Below are 16,633 nucleotides of genomic sequence, written 5' to 3'. Positions count from 1 at the left end.
ATGCTCTAAAAAAAACTCACTGCTGCAATTTGCTTTCTAGCTTGCTACTTAAAAATAAGACTTCTGGGCACATATGATTTAGTAATAACAAAGCTTTCAGCTTTTCATTATGGACAAATAATTAAACATTTAACAATATATAAACAATAATAATTTAAGAGTTTTCAAATGCTTAGTAAAGGTAATCATAAATAAATTAGCTTGAAGCCATTAGTAGAAACCACACAAATATTTACAGAGGTAGACAATATTTTAAAAGCTGATTAGGTATACTAGCTACATTAAATTTGATACATTATTTAACTATTAAATTATTATATTAGATATATTATTTGAAAAACTCATATTACCTATAATTCACTTGGTTCAAACACAAATATCAATGCGTAACAATGTTAAAATTCTTTTGGTTATAATTGTTTAGACCAGGAGTTTGCAAACTACCACTACCTGCAACCTATTTTTGTAAATAAAGTTTCATCACAACACAACTATACTCATTAATTTATAATGACCACATATTAAAAGACTATCAGTGCTATGTTAAACCTTTTTTTTTTCAGTGCTTAAGGAAGTCAGTTCAATGTTAAACATTTAGAAATAACCTGGCTTTTCACTCATCTTAGCAAATTTGATTTAAAAAAAGCAAAGGTATTCACTGAATTTTTATATGTCGCTAGCAAAATATTAACTTGAAATGTCCAAAACAGTCACTATATCAATGGGATACTATACAGCTAGCAAAAAGAATGAAGTAAATTAGAGCCATAAGTTTGAGATGTCCACAATATTTTGAGGTGAAAAGAAAGCAATTTGCAAAATACTTAAAAAATATTTTTTAATGAAAGCAGAATGTAATGTAATTCTGCTTTTGTTAAAAAATCCCAGTTATGTACATATAATCACATACTTGTATAGCTAGAAACATAAATCAAACTTTAGGATGTGATTGGGAAGGGATGAAGGGGGAGACTTACTTTGTGTAATTCTTCAGCATTTAAAATATTTTAAATAAAATATAAGCTCAAATAGTAAAACATATAAAACCAATTCATGTAGTAAAAAGAATATTTAACAAAAAAAGGTAAAAGCCTCTTCTTCATCCCAAACTGCCATCACCAGAAAATGCCCATCTATTATAGCCACAGTTAACCCCCCGATTTGGCATTTTCTATGTGCTGTTGTTTTCAGTGCACCAAAGTGATTTCTATTTTCATGCATTTAAGAGGGGTCTCACTCATCTGAAACAGTGTTTAAACAGCATTTTCCCATATTTCCAGATTATTCATATGCTAGTAAAGAAATAGGAAAAAATAAGATAGAAAACCAGAGAACTGAATATTGAAGAATCATACAGAATTTTGATGATAAAATATTCCTAACAAAAATCTTGACACAGTTTCATGTAAAGAAAATCCATATTCCCTATTACAAAGTATTAATTACAGACTATAAATTAAAAGCACCTCCTCCATAATTCTACCTCTGAGAAGTATCTATCCATTATTAATAGTAGTTTATTGTCTTCCACACTACTTTTTCTCCAAATGTTTACACTAATATGTTTTGTATGTATTTTTTATGAATTTTAAAAACAAAGTAAGATTTTTACATGTCCTTAACATAACTTAAAAGAATTACTGGCCAGGCACGTTGGTTCACGCCTATAATCCCAGCACTTTGGGAGGCCAAGATGGGAAGATGGCTTGAGGCCAGGAGTTCGAGACTAGCCTAGGCAATATGGCAAGACCTTGTCTCTGTTGGAAAAAAAATTAGTGTGGCATGGTGGCATGCACCTGTAGTCCTAGCTATTCAGGAAGCTGAGGTGGGAGGATCCTTTGAGCCCAGGAACTCAAGGCTGCAGTGAGCTATGACTGTACCACTGTACTCCAGCCTGGGCAACAGACCAAGACCCTGTGTCAAAAAAATTTTTAGGAATTATTAAAATAATGTTTTCAAAAAAGATAGTATTTCTTAAAAACTAGCTAAAATTAGACATTTATTGATGGTAGAGCAAAGATGCTTTCCTGTACAATAACTGCTCAACCAGGTAATTTGTTCCTTTCATCATTAACCTAGTTACGTATATGCCATCCTTACAACAATGGATACTGGAAAGACATTTGGGTTCTAGGGTCAGAGAGGCCTGAAACAGAATCCAATTCATTGTTTTACTAATTCTTGGCCAAGTGATTTAACTTTGCTTTAGGCTTCTTACGGAAAAAAAGATAGCTAGTATGATCAAACTCACAGAATTGTGATACATATGACAATGCTTGCTTAGCACATAGCAATCACTATTCCAATTTACCACACGCTTTAATTTGATACTTAATGACGATTCTTGGCTATCATTTTCTTCCCCATGTGTGAAACTAATCACCTTGGTATACTTAAGCCTGGGATGGAAATTCTAATTGTTTTAAGTAACAATACAGACATGTACCAGGCCTTTAAAAATGTGGACACTCAGTAATTCTACTTCTAGGAATTTACTTGAAGGATCAAAAATTTAGTTACAAAGATAGTTATTGCAACACTCTTTACAAAGTATCATAAACAACCTGAATTATTAGGCTATGGATTAAATTATCATGATTATACAGACACTACAACTGATAGTATAGAAATATGTATGTTTTACATAGAAAAAGGTTACTAAACATAGGCTGGGTGCAGTGGCTCACACCTGTAATCCCAGCACTTTGGGAGGCCGAGGCAGGTGGATCACCTGAGGTCAGGAGTTCGAGACCAGCCTGGACAACATGGTGAAACCCCATCTCTACTAAAAATACAAAAATAGCTAGGCGTGGTGGCAGTTGCCTGTAATTCCAGCTACTCGGGAGGCTGAGGCAGGAGAATCGCTTGAACCCAGGAGGCGGAGGTTGCAGTGAGCTGAAAACGCGCCACTGCACTCTAGCCTGGGCAACAAGAGCAAGACTACGTCTTAAAAAAAAAAAGAAAGAAAAAGGTTACTAAACATAAAGTAAATACTTCCCCTTCCCTTTGAAAACACACACAGAAAACCATCTGGAGGAATTAAATTTTTAATTTCACCTTTTAATGTGCCAGTATTTTTTATAATGAGCACATATTATTATGTAATAATTTTTCAATAAGATGTTCAGGAAAATTATTTTGTCTCTTCAATTTATGCAGGTTAATTTCTCTCTCCCTCTTCAAGTTATGCAGGAGATGAGAGGCTAGTATAAACACTCCAACTTTACAGAAGGTGAATCTGAATTAAATAGGTTAAATTAACTTGTCTTTTGTCCCTTAATTATAGCCCAAAACTTGGTTCTTTTTCATTAAACTGTCCTCCTTGGTTTATATGGAATCCTCTCAACTATAAGCAATCAAGTATGTTAATGAAAGAAACGTAAAATGTATGAATGCTGAAAACAACTAAATTGAACATTTCTTTCCTCTTTTCATAGGATCATTTTATAATGTATTCACATCTTAGAAAATATGTCACATTACCTTGATGTAAGCAATTGGAATATGAAAAACATTTTATTTGCAAAGCTAACATTTTATTTATGTGTGTTATTAAATACTGTGGTGTATTAGAGAAGTTAAAGGTTATCTAATAGTTACAATGCTTTTTGCATGATCGGTGTTGAATTGATGGATAAATGTCCTGAGGCCCGGAAGGGCTATGTTTTTCCTCAACAATTGGACCCACAAAGTAATACATAGTGTAAGAGCACTACACTACCATGAAGTACTTTTGTTCAGAAACAACAAAAGATACACTTCTGAGGTAAATGACAGTGCCCAGCCATGGAGAGAAGAGTTGCTGATGCAAGCTAAGTGAGAATATCCTTTCACTTTTTAAGAACTTTCTAGTTTAGATTAGGCTCATTAAATCTAGATATTACTATTGGCTTTCTAGCACACAAATCAGAAATATCACATTACTTCTCAACCACACAGAACCAGCGAATATGCCTAAGTACAATAACAAAGAGACTTTTAGAAGACTCTAGAAGCCCACTTTTTAAAGAACTAAGTCTGGCCGGCCAGGATCTTTAAAGAATCACAGGTTCACTCACTGCTAAAGAGATTTCTCAGCCTGGAAATGCAGATCGATCTTTCTTACTGTTCTGGTTTCTGATCTTTTAGGATATGGCTTTAAGGACTAAAAGAATGTCCACCCTACCTCTCAGTTTTTTCTCTATAGGTTGAGAGTCAATGAAGCCAAAGATTGCTCCCATTTTTAACCCCTACTCTGCTGAAGGTGGAGAGTGGAATTTCTGGTCTGTTTCTGGTGAAAGCCAGTATTTGTTGTGGCTTAATATAAAACCTTGTAGAGACGAATTCATCGACTTCACAGTTACTGTTTCGGCCTCTCACTGTGCATAAAAGCCAGAAAAAGATGTAAAAAGTAGAAGAGTTCAAACATTATTGAGGATTACCTTATCTATGCCCATGTATTGAAAATATAAACGTCCAAAACGTTTAAAATTTCAATGGAAGAAACGTGTACATCTACGAAAAAAGGTATAAAACCTTCTAGAATCTTCTTGGAAAGAAATCAAAGCACAGACTGCTTCAAGTGAGCTACTCTTCAACATCTTTTTGCCATATTTTAAAGCTTTCCATAGAATAGTAAATGAGGCATTTAAAGACCATTGGACACTGACCTTGTTTTAGTATAGTTAAGGTATTATATTTTGGACCATTCACAACGGTCAAATTAAGATGCCAAATTACCTTTCCATAAAAAGTAATACAGGTTTCATACAGTTGGTTTCCTCATAAAATTACCAGTAACAGCAGCCTATAAGCAGCAGCTAGTTTTTCATATTTCAGAATTACTTCATTATATTCCTTGCCAACAAACTTCCCAGGCCAGAGAAACAACGGAACATGTGGAAACATGTTTCCATGACATAACGCCGCTCCTCCTAAGCCTTTCATTAAGCGTTCATAATAGAATCACTCCACAGTCATGTTTATACGGGACAGCTGCCCCCGACTCCGGCAATTCACTCTGCAGAAACACGCTTTTGGTCCGACCCAACCCCGCCGCATTCCAGCAACTGACGTAGTTACCAATGCACAAGGCCAGTGACTCCCATCCCGAGGCTCTCCCTATCAATGCACCATTGACCTGGCCCTGTAAACCGGCTCCATTACCTGCAGTTCTCAAGGGCATTGGGTTTTGTAAAACCCCACATGCCTCACTCCCCGCCCTTAAAAAAAAAAAAAAAGGCTTTCGGGGCCAGATCAACCTGCAATTCATCTCTGACGTGTGCAGCCGAAGCTGACTTTTTACTTTTCTGAGAAAAAGCTGTCACCCAGAGGGACGGGGAAAGGAAGGAGGGCAGCTAGCGCGGAGCCGATAATCCCACGTAAACCTCGTTAGAGGCAACCGGAGATCTTTCTCAATATTCCGGACGCCAGGGGCTGTCCCACAGCAACCTCTTTCTCGCAAGCAAAAGAGGCGTTGGGGGACAGCGGCACGAGGCAGGGGACGTGCGTAGGTACAGAAAAGAGAGCTGCGCAAACTAGTGCGGTCCCTCGTCCTTGAAGGAAAAGAAGCTTTGCGGGGCGAGGAAGTCCGACTGCCACCCGGCGGTCTCTAGGGACTGCGGTTGACGGGTTGCACCTGTCATCTCGGGGTTCGGCGCACGTTAGGGGAAAATCCGAGGAAGCGAGCAGACAGGACAAACGTTAAGGACGGGAGAGAAAAACGTTTCTTAGGGTCGAGGTGATGCTCAGCAGAGGCACTTACGGGGTACACCTGTCGCTGTACTCATTGGCGATGGTCTCGATGCCGCCACTCCTCGCGACAGCAATGTAGCAGTTGAGAAAGCCGAGGTCAATGCCAACCACAGACATCCCGCCGCGTGATGGTCGGGCTGCTGGTACTGAACCCTTCGGTACGGGAACCGTGTCCTCTTCTGGGCTATTGCTGCTGGGATTGCGACTCCTACCAGAAGCAAACGAGAGGGGACCCCAAGTCGCTAAGCAGAAAATCTAGGGCAGGGAGTCGGAAACCCGCGGAAGGAGCAGAGGCCGTCAGCGCCGCAGCCTGCACCGCGTCCCGCAGCCTGGGTCTTTCCCTACTGCGGTTCGGCCGCCTCCAACCGGCGGTTACTGGGACCTGCGCCTGCGCGCTCGGCTGCCCGGGAGGCGCGCGAGCCTCCGCTCCGCGCCCGAGCCAGCTCCGGGCCCGGACTTCGGCCGCTTCCGTCAGCACTCGGGCAACGGCTGCCCAAGAAGCTGCGGGTTCGAGAAAGATCTGGAAAATGGAGGCTGCTGAGCTATCCGGGGGCGGGAGAAGCGGGAAGGCGGGGCGGGGAGGATCGGGGAAAGGAGGCTAGGCACATTGGCTTGCTCGCCCTCGCTCGGCAGTAGGACGTCGGGCGGTCGGGCTAGGTGAGAGGCAGGCGACCGGCCGGCCCGGGGCTTTGCGAACGTGTTTTGAGGCACATTTTTGGATTGTTTTGGCAACCGGAGGCGTGCTTGTCACGGCGGCAGGATGCTGTCCTGGCTGGCGGGCGCCGCCCACTCACCCCCTGCCCTCAGAAGGGCTCGCCCGCAGGCCTCGCCTCCCCGAGGGGCCCATGTGCAGCCCGGCGCACTCCCCTTGTGGCTCGAGGCCCGCCGCGCCCGGCTCTGTGAGGTGGCGCGCATTGTCCGACGTCCGCCGCTCCGCCCTGTCCAGCCCCAGGGAAGCTGCCGAGCCCGGGACAGACTCTTGTGCGAAAGCGGGATGAGCACATGTTAGGTTTTTTTCTTTTTTCATCAGCAGGATTTGAAATATCAAAAGTCAAACTTCTGTCAAGAAATAAGATCACACTGACAACTTTCCCTCCACGTACCTTTCCTCACACCTTTCTAAAAGATGCTGGCCCCGCCGCTGACCCTTGTCTCTGGAAACCAGTTTTACAGGAAAGTGACCTTAATTAAGTGTGCCACTCACACCAGCCAAGTCTGTGCTTTAGCCTCCAGCCGCTGCCCTGTGGTCCTCAAAAAAGAGCCCAGTGTGGTCCAGCGCCCTCCCTCTTGGTTTGATCGGCATGTGTTGCCTGTCTGTAATTAACCAAGTTTTATGTTACACTTAAGAAATTTGGCTGCCCTGTTGCTTTTCGTTCACTTTTACGTGTGTGCCCTGTTCCTTCTCTGCCAGTCCTTGGTCTGTTCCCTGTTCCTCCCCGTCCTCTTCATCTAGTCTCTGTTCCTTCTCATCCAATTCTTTGTGTGTTTTCCTGTTCCATTTTGGTATCCATCTTGAAAACAGGCGTGTTTTTTTGTTTGTTTGTTTTGTTTACTAGATTCTTTAGTATTCTGATTATCCCTAGTTGTCCACTTCTTTAAATAACTTAGATTTTTTACTATTAATAATGTTGCTACAGCAGCAGCAGCAGCAAGGGTGGCTATAGTTCCTGCTGCTGTTAGAATGAACGTGAAATCCATTTTCAAGGGCAATACTGAGGCAACTGGATTGTACAGTATTGCTTGGGCTCTGGTCTTTACATTGAAGAAATCAATCAGGCCTCTCTTCCCTTCATGAGCACTCAGGAGACGTGGAGTCCCTGGGTGAAGCTGCGCTCTGAGACACCGCAGAACTCGGCGTCCCAGCGGGCAGCTCGTGAGCAGAACAGGGATTGGGCGTTGCCCTGCGACTGAACCCTGGGCCCTGGTCCTGCTGGGCGCCTGTGACTTCCACCAGTTCTCCTCACACACCTCTTCTGACATCGGCCATCACTATCTAGATTTATTCCAGAATATCCTGAAATTCTCCTAGTACAATTAATTTATCTAATTCCATTAGTTTATCCATGTTGTCTATACAACTTGAGGGTGTAAGAATGTTTTTTTTTTTTTCCTATTAAAAATACCACTTAAAATATCAAAGTAAAAAGAAAGTTGAGGCCAGGAGCAAAGTGGTGTTATCATCACGTTCCTTACAATTACTGGCAGGACGTGAGAGTACCCAGTGGTTAAAACCATGACGGGCTTTGGGGTCACACAGATTTGGGTTGTAGTACCAGGCTTGCCTAACTTACTACCTGTATAACGTTTGGCAAGTTACTTAACGCTCCAAGCCACAGGTTCAGTCTGTTAAAATGAGGACAAATATGCCTACTGGGCTGTTTTTATGATTAAATAATGTAAGCACTGCATCAGTCCCTGGCACCAAACGGTCAATAAATGCTAGCTATGCTTAGCTGCTGAATGATCCTGATTCATGTACATTGGTCATGTATCCAGCAACCTTGCTGTATTCTAAATTCAAGTATTTGCAGAATTTCTTGGATTTTCTGTGTATAGAACAATATGGCCTGGGAAATAATGAATTTCTTCATTTTTATTTCTTCTGTTTCTTATTGTTTTGCCTGGATTATGTTGCTTAAGTGCTCCAGTAAAATTTTGAAAATAAACAGTAGTGGTAAGCATCCTTGTCTTGTCCCTAACATTAAATACCTTTGTGTTTATGATGTAAGAAAGTTAACAAAATTATCTTCTATTCCTACTTTGCTAAGAGATTTTTCTCATAAAATCCACTCACACGCCTGTAAGTGGATACTGAAACTTAACAAATGTTAACCATCATCTAATGACCTGTTTGTTGCCCTTTAATTTGTTAATACAATGAATAACGTTACTAGAGTTTTCTAACATCCTTGTATCCCTGGGATAAACCAGAAAGGCCATGATGGTTCTGATTGTTTTGGCTTGTGATTATTTTATGAAGGATCTTTACATCTATATTCATAAATGAAACTGGCCTTTTTCTTTCTTTACTCTTTTTATTGGCGTCAAGATTATCGCCTCATAGAGGAAGCCAAAGGGGTTTCCTCTTTTTTGTTCCCTTCTGATAGTTTTGGTAAGAAAAGCCTGTAAACCGGCTGGGCGCGGTGGCTCACGCTTGTAATCCCAGCACTTTGGGGGCCGAGGCGGGCGGATCACCTGAGGTCAGGAGTTTGAGACCAGCCTGACCAACATGGCGAAAACCCATCTCTGCTAAAAATGTAAAATTAGCCGGGCGTGGTGGCACATGCCTGTAATTCCAGCTACACAGGAGGCTGAGGCAGGAGAATTGCTTGAACCTCGGAGGCGGAGGTTGTGGTGAGCCGAGATTGCGTCATTGCACTCCAACCTGGGCAACAAGAGAGAAACTCCGTCTCAAAAAAAAAAAAAAAAGGGCTGTAAACCATCTTAGCCTAGAGTTTATGAGGTTTATGATGAATGATTAAATTTCTTTAGTGGTTATGGTCTATGTTTTCTATTATTCTTGAATCATTATTGGTTATTTGTATTATTAAAAATTTACCATTTCATCTAGGTTTTCAAGTTTGTTGGCACAAAGTTGATTATTCACTTAAAAAAATCTCTTCAGTAGTTATATGTACATCTTTTTCATTCTTAATATTCTTTATTTTAATCTCTTCCTTTTCTTGGTTCCTGTCAGTATGGTTTGTTAAAAGAACAAGCTTTTGGTTTTCTTGCCTGACTTAATTGTCTTTGTTTTCTGTTCCATCTGCTCTTTGTTTCACTATTTTTGTTTATTCCTTTTCTAGTTCATTAATTTTCAGTTTCTTGTTTTCTAATACATACACTTGAAGCTGTAAATTTCCTTCTACGTACCATTTTAGCTATATTCCTACCTGAATTTTCAAAGAATTGAAGTTGGAGAGTAGGCAATGGGGATAAAATGAAACAGGTCAATGGTCACTGGTCTTGTTGTCTAAGGTGTTATCCGAGTTCGTTGTCTCACGACCGAAGGAGCGTGGATGCAAAGGGTGAGATAGGAGCGAAAGTTTAATAAGCAGCAGAAGAAACCTCTGCACAGTGTAGAGGGGAGCCCTAGTGGGTTGCTGTTTTTAGAGTTGAATTCAAAAGCTTTTATAAGAAACTCCCCTCATCTCTGTAGCTGTTTGAGTAGTTTCTCTTATTAGTAGCTGTCTGTGCAACTCCCCTTACCTTATGTAGTTGTGGGTATGTCTCTAGGCATGCACAAAGTGCCACTTCTCTTGTTTCTGTAACTGCGGGCTTAATTTAGGTAATCCCTCCTTCTCCCTACAGAAGTTCCCATGGAGCCCACCGTGTACATGTCTGAAAAGGGGGGGGGGGGCACTTTTTCCTGGGAGCCTGCCAATCACATAAAGAACAAAAGGCTTCTGTGCTGGACCCTGCCTGCTTATCTGTGCAGGTGCAGCCTGAGTTTTCCCCAGGCTGCTCTATTTTTGCCTATAGGTGTGATTTTGTAGGCAGGCTGCTTCTCTGAGGATTAGCCTTAGCTGTGTACCTAACATTAACATTAGAGAAATGTCTTAGGTGCCTATGGGTTTGTTAATTATTGCGCCCCAGAATTAAGTAGACTTATCTATCTAGTCACAGTAATACACACTAATGTTACATTAGGGTCTTCTCCTATAAACTCATATCAAAGAGCAAGAGAAAAGAATGTGTGTAGGCTCCCAAGAAAAGTGAGAAAGAGGCTAAATTATTCTGAAATTCATCAAGATAAGTCACTCCTCTCACCAAAAAGTATGTATTTTTCCTTTCACAGGCAGTGTTTATCTAGGTCTACTAACATGTTTAACAATTTCTTTACTTTGTTGCTGCTTGCATTCAACTTGACTTCTTCTTGAGTTCGGTTCCTTTCAGCAAAGGCAGGGGTCCCCAATCCCCAAGCAGCCAACTGGTCAGTGGCCTGTTATGAACTGGGCACATGGCAGGTAAGCAGAGGGCAGGCAAGCATTACCACCTCAGCTCTGCCTCCCATCAGGTGGCATTAGATTCTCATAGGAATGTGAACCCTATTGTGAACTGCACATGCAAGGGATCTAAATTTCATGCTCCTTACGAGACTCTAATGCCTGATGATCTGAGGTGGAACAGTTTCATTCCGAACATCCTCCCCCAATTTGTGCAAAAAACTGTCTTCCATGAAATTGGTCCCTCATACCAAAAAGGTTGGGGACTGCTAAGCAAAGGTCTCTGAATAGTGAACTACTTTGTTTGTTTGAAAATATTACTGTCATGGAACTGTTTAATAATAACTTGGCTGACTGTAGAAATTTTGACAGTATTTTCCAATCTTTTGTCATCCATTATTGAGTGTAAATAATGTTCCTTTTTAAATAATCAGTTTGTCTTTTCTTTGATATTTTGCAATTTTATTATGTCTTTAATTGTAGATTTGCTTTTACTTATTCACTCAAGAGTTTTTTGTTAACCTGAAGACAAATGGATTCTTGAGATTCTGGAAAAGTATCAAACATTATTCTTTTGTTGTCTCTCACACCCTTTTTCAGTTTCTTCTGGATCTCTTATTAGAATATGTAAAATGTATTCAAACCACTATGACCTTTAGACTCTCCTTTGTCATGTTTTTAATTTCAAACACTGTACTATTTCTAGATGTTTTTTCAAACTTGCCTGTCCTTTCATACTGTACTATTAAAAAATAAAAAATCTAATTACTTAAAAAGTCTATCATTTTAAACATTCTAATTTTATAGTTTCTTTTAGTGTTTCATCACATTTTTAGTCTTGGGGTGCTAATTCTGTTTGTGATGTCTACCACCTTTGCCACACAGTGCTTTGTTTTCTCGGTGACTCATCAGTTCATCTTCATTGAAGGCTACCTTTTCTGTAGGATTTTTTGTGGCCTAGGTTGTAGAAGTGTTTCAGAGAGGTTTTGTATTTGTTTTTGCCAATGTCCTGAGGGCTTCACTGGTCCTATAACAGTTATAATGGTTTGGCTTGGAGTTCCTGTATTATACGGATAGTTTAAATATATATATGTGTGTTCTATACTTTGTTGTGGCACAAGCTTGTGGGGTTTTGATTTCTCACAGGTGGCTTTTTAATTTTTAAAATTGTTAACCCCCAAACCAGAGACATCACAGGTGCGTTTTTCTTTCCCTATTCACTGTTGGGGTAGTTGGCAATTCTTTTCCACTATGATTTGTTGCCTATTTTTCTAGCATCTCTTCTTAAATAAAACACTCTCTTTTTAAGATTGTAGCTTTTTTTTCTTTAAACAGAAATAGGGTCTTGCTCTGTGGCCAAAGCTGTAGGTCAGTGGCATGATCTTGGCTCACTGAAGCATCCGTCCCCTAGGCTCAAGTGATCCTCCCACCTCAGTCTCCTGAGTAGCTGGGACTACAGGCATGTGCCAGCACACTTGGCTAATTTTTTTTTTTTTAAGAGACAGGGGTCTCGGTACGTTGCCCAGGCTGGTCTTGAATTCCTGGCCTCAAACCAGCCGCATGCCTCGCATCCTGTGCCTGGACCCAAGTTTGTAGCTTCATTGGACAGTTTGTGTGGTTGGTAGGCATGGTATGTTTCAGTTTCAACCGCCTACTCTACCAGGGCCCCAATTCCTTAACTCCTATCTACACATGTGGGTGTCAAAATCACCCTTAGTGTCCTTTTGTTTCTGAAATCTGTGGGCTGCTACAATGTTAGCTCCCAGTGACTCTCCTGGCCTTCAGCATCTTATTTCTGACATCTCTTGATATGCTATTTCCCTATTTAAAACAATACAAAACAAAACCAAATCTTTTTGGATATATTTTATCCAGCATGTACTTGTGGGGGAGGGGCATCTGTGTCAGCACAATCTACCATATATAAAGTGAGAAAAGAGCAAAGGACTGGCCCCTGGAGAATACTAACATTTAAGAAGTGGTGGAAGAAAATGAGCCCTTCTGAATCTACATTTCGATCTATCAGCTAATGAGGAATGAAGGTATCAATTTCTTACTTGTGTAGCATAATGTTTATATATGAACAAAGGAACTGTTTCAGAAAATTTAATGTGAGGGTACCAAAATTCTAATTTTTACTAGAAAGCATCAATCTAGAGTAGGAATATAAAATAGCAAAAATCTCTCTAGGGGCTTTTGGCCTCTTACTACCCACACAATGTCTGTTATTTTCATTCCCCCCTCCTCTTTCTCTAGCATAACGTGCTGTGAGAAAACAATGTAAAATTCATCAAAATAAATGTAGTTTCAGTAAGTATAAATGACTACCAACTTAAAAGGTCATCTTGTTTTATGCAGGATGTATTTTAATGAATCAAGAGAATGAAGTTCTGAGAATGGAATTTTAGGTATTATTTGGGGAGATAGTTTTAGGTCAGGAAATTAAAAATCCTATCTAATAAGACACTGTAAAAGATGCAGTACTCCAGCTCTCTTCTACAGAAAAAAAAAGATGCAGCACTAGTCATTTAAGATAAAAATTGTATATATTTTAAATATATTTTAACTATTCATTTTCCAATGTTAAGATTTTAAAAAATAATTTCCTTATAAAATCACGTTATGATTTTGCTCACTATAAACTCTCATTAATAACAGTTTAATGTAGTTTATACAGTTTTAGCTCTGTCCAGGATACTAAGTAATATTTTTACTTTTTGTTCTAACTATACATCTTTTAGGCTTCAAAGAATAGAATTGTCTAGCAATTTAGCGATTAAATTCCTGTTTGCCCTCTATCCATGCCATTCAGAATTTAGAGTCTTTTTTCCTCTATGCATGCCTCTGTACAAATTGAAAACTTTTATATTATCTTACTCTTTATATGGGAAACTATTCCTCATATTTGGTTATTTTAACCATCTTTCTTTGAACCATTTGATAGTGCAGCAGGAAAGGAAAATATTTTCTATTTTGTTCCTGTAACTCCATTATGTTGACCACTGCAAGAAATGATGTTTAGAGTTTGACTTTTTTTCCTCTTGAGGGATAACACCAATATATTTAAAAGTATGGTCTGTATTATTGTCCTTGAAATACGCTTTGTCCCTGTGCATAAGGAAGTTCCTCCACCCCATTTTGCCCATTCACAGCCTCAGAAAATCCGTCTATAGTTTATCCCCACTAGCTTAACATCCCTTTACTCATTAGAACGTTAAAAACTTGGGGATTTCAAATATACTGTATTCTACAACAGCTCTGAAAAACAAGACAAACTCCTGTACAAAACCTTGGAATGCTGTTTATATCTGTCCATTGAGAAATACCTCTCTCTTTAGTTAAGCCAGTTCTGACAAAAATTTTGCTATACTCTGCTTACTAATAAAGTCAGAGTCAGGGAAAAAAAGACTCCTTTATAACAGTTAAGCTTCCTTTATTGTCGACAAAATATACAAACTAATTTTCAAGAGGATACCTTTTGTTCTAAGATATATTCACACTAGCAAGATTTTATTTATTTTAAAGATAAACATCAGCAGATAAGCCATTTTATTTTCCAGTTTCAGTTTTATAATGTCACTAAAGTCATTATCAACTTTTAAATGATCACATCTATAACCAAAGGCTGATACTGTAAATATTATACACAGTAATAACAACTGTCTTAGAAGAGATATAGAACAAAGCTTATTTCTGCCTACACATATGATGACATCTATTGATAAGCTTTTAAGAAATATGTCATACCATATGACTTCAAAAGATGGGAAAACAGGTATATTAAATGAATAGCAATTTAAAAGACGATACTTTCATTTCCTAGATTTCAGCATTAATCTAGGATTATATGATTAATTTTTAATCATAAAAAGAATTTTAAACGAACAAATTAAAATATACTACCTATAATAAATGAAATATCACACTAAAATGTGTTTGAGTCTAAGTGGGAGGAAAATCCACATTTATCTGATTTTTAGTATTTAAATTCTTGAAAAAATGTATGCTTTATTGCAGAACTAGCACTTTAACAAAATACAGACAATAACACTATCAAAATGTATGCAAATGGCAGCTATGTAATTTGTATGTTTAACAAGTTAAATCCATGTATTTCTTAATTTACTCTCCCGATTACCTACCACCAATATCAATATGAAAGAATTCTTTAATTTTATCATATAATACCAACACCAAAGCACCCCCTGTACCGCGAAGAACATTGGAGAAGGCGCCATGAAAAAAGGAACTGATTCCTTCATGTTGGTATATCTTCACAAAGCAGTCTAAGGTTCCTTTATATTGCCGTTTAGCCTCACCACTCTATACAAAGACAGACAAAGGGTTTTCCATTATCTGAATATCTTTTATCTTAAGACAGTCTTCTATTAGCACTAAGGATAGATAAGATAAACACTGTGTTGAGTAGCACTGTGTTAATAGGCATATATGGCTACTGTCCCTGGTGGTTAGAGAACATTCATACTTTTCAGGCACACTTGAAAACTGACCATACATTAGGCGTAACAAATGTCAAAGGATGTCATCACATAGACCATGATTTATCCTCTCACCACACTGCAATTAACTGAGAAATCAATAGCAAAATAGAAAGATACCATATGGGCTAGGCATGGTGGCTCATGCCTGTAATCTCAGCACTTTGGGAGGCCGAGACAGGAAGATCGCTTGAGCCCAAGAGTTTGAGACCACCCTGGGCAATATGGAAAAATGCCATCTCAACAAAAAATACAAAAAATTAGCTGGGTGTGCTGGCACATGCCTGTGGTCCCAGCTACCCGGGAGGCTGAAGTGGGAGGATCACCTGAGCCTGGGAGGTCAAAGTTGCAGTGAGCCATGATCACACCATTGCACTCTAGCCTAAGTGACAGGGTAAGACCCTGTCTCAAAAAAAAGAAAAAAAAAAAAGAAATCATATGTTGGGATGTTAAGAAGAACACTTCTTCTCAGAAAATACTGAAAACCAAATGATAATTACAAAACCTCTTACCTAAATTTTTAAGATGCAGCTTCGAGTTGTAATTTATAAGGAAATTAATGACCTTGAAATATTAGAAAAGGCTAAAAGTTAATGAGCAACCTAAACATTTTTAGACAAAGTATAAACCTAAAGAAAGTAAAAACAAGAAAATAACTGGCAGAAATAAAGGAAATAGAAAACACACACAACAGCACAAAAAAAGTCCAGTTAGGTCTTTGAAATACTTTGCTGACAGAGTTTGGAAATATTGTTTGAGGAAAAAAGAGAAAAGGCCCCAAGATTATCAGAAATGGCAACGGTAACAAAAATGCAGATGATCCAGAAATTTAAGAGCAAGATGATATCATAAAAAAACTTCATGACAATTATTTTTAAGTCATAAGAAATGGATAAATTCCTAGAAAAGTATAATTTACCAACAGAGTAGAAAAGAACTGGAATAATACTATAGTTGTTAAAAATTCAATCAGTTGTTGAACATCTTCTCATAAAGAAAACCACATGTCCAAAAGGCTTTACATGTGAGTTCTGCTAAACATTCAATGAACATTTAATTCCAATCTTTCAGAAATTATTCTAGAGGAGAGAAAAAGTGGGATGACTCCTCAACATATTTTATGAGGCTTGCACAGACTTGCTACTGAAGTCATACTAGAGCAATACAAGAAGGAAAAATACAAGCCAGTGTCATTAAACATGGATGCAAAAATCCTGAACAAAACCCAGCAATCAAATCTAACAAGTGCTACAGAATACAATACTTGCAAACTGGGTTTATCCCAGGCATACAAGAATTAGCTCTAGAAAACAGATTAATTTAACACAATATGTAAACATATTAAAAGAAAAAAAAGGTTTAATCATCTCAGCAGATACAGAAAGAACATGACTGCCATTCATAATTAAAAATTGTTGTAATCCAGGAACAGAAAGGAACTGTCATTACATGATA

General features: G+C 38.9%; 2 protein-coding genes across 7 annotated transcripts in view; both read right to left on the bottom strand.

Moving 5' to 3' along the window:
* The window catches only part of HSPA4L (heat shock protein family A (Hsp70) member 4 like), a 52,294-nt gene extending 45,631 nt beyond the window's left edge, over positions 1-6,663 (bottom strand). For 2 of the 4 annotated variants that reach the window (XR_010156694.1, XM_054683367.1), the window contains exons 1-2: positions 6,528-6,663; positions 5,744-5,941 (exon numbers count right to left, since the gene is read on the bottom strand). Coding sequence is in view for 1 of the 4 variants with exons in the window: in XM_054683367.1 (XP_054539342.1) it covers positions 5,744-5,941; positions 6,528-6,580 (251 nt within the window). In the remaining 3 variants the exon portion in view is untranslated. Of the gene's footprint in view, positions 1-5,743; positions 6,124-6,527 lie in introns of those variants that run through there. The other 2 variants (XM_063809837.1, XM_016952174.4) reach the window with 2 other exon arrangements.
* Positions 6,664-14,091: 7,428 nt separating this feature from the next.
* The window catches only part of SLC25A31 (solute carrier family 25 member 31), a 43,890-nt gene continuing 41,348 nt past the window's right edge, over positions 14,092-16,633 (bottom strand). The window contains exons 6-7 of one of the 3 annotated variants that reach the window (XM_016951023.3): positions 15,691-15,742; positions 14,092-15,002 (exon numbers count right to left, since the gene is read on the bottom strand). In XM_016951023.3, the coding sequence (XP_016806512.1) occupies positions 14,995-15,002; positions 15,691-15,742 (60 nt within the window). In that variant the 3' untranslated portion in view covers positions 14,092-14,994. 3 annotated transcript variants of the gene reach the window in all.

Source organism: Pan troglodytes, chromosome 3, assembly GCF_028858775.2.
Source record: "Pan troglodytes isolate AG18354 chromosome 3, NHGRI_mPanTro3-v2.0_pri, whole genome shotgun sequence".
NCBI classification, from domain to species: domain Eukaryota; kingdom Metazoa; phylum Chordata; class Mammalia; order Primates; family Hominidae; genus Pan; species Pan troglodytes.
This window is presented reverse-complemented; position numbering and strand designations above follow the sequence as displayed.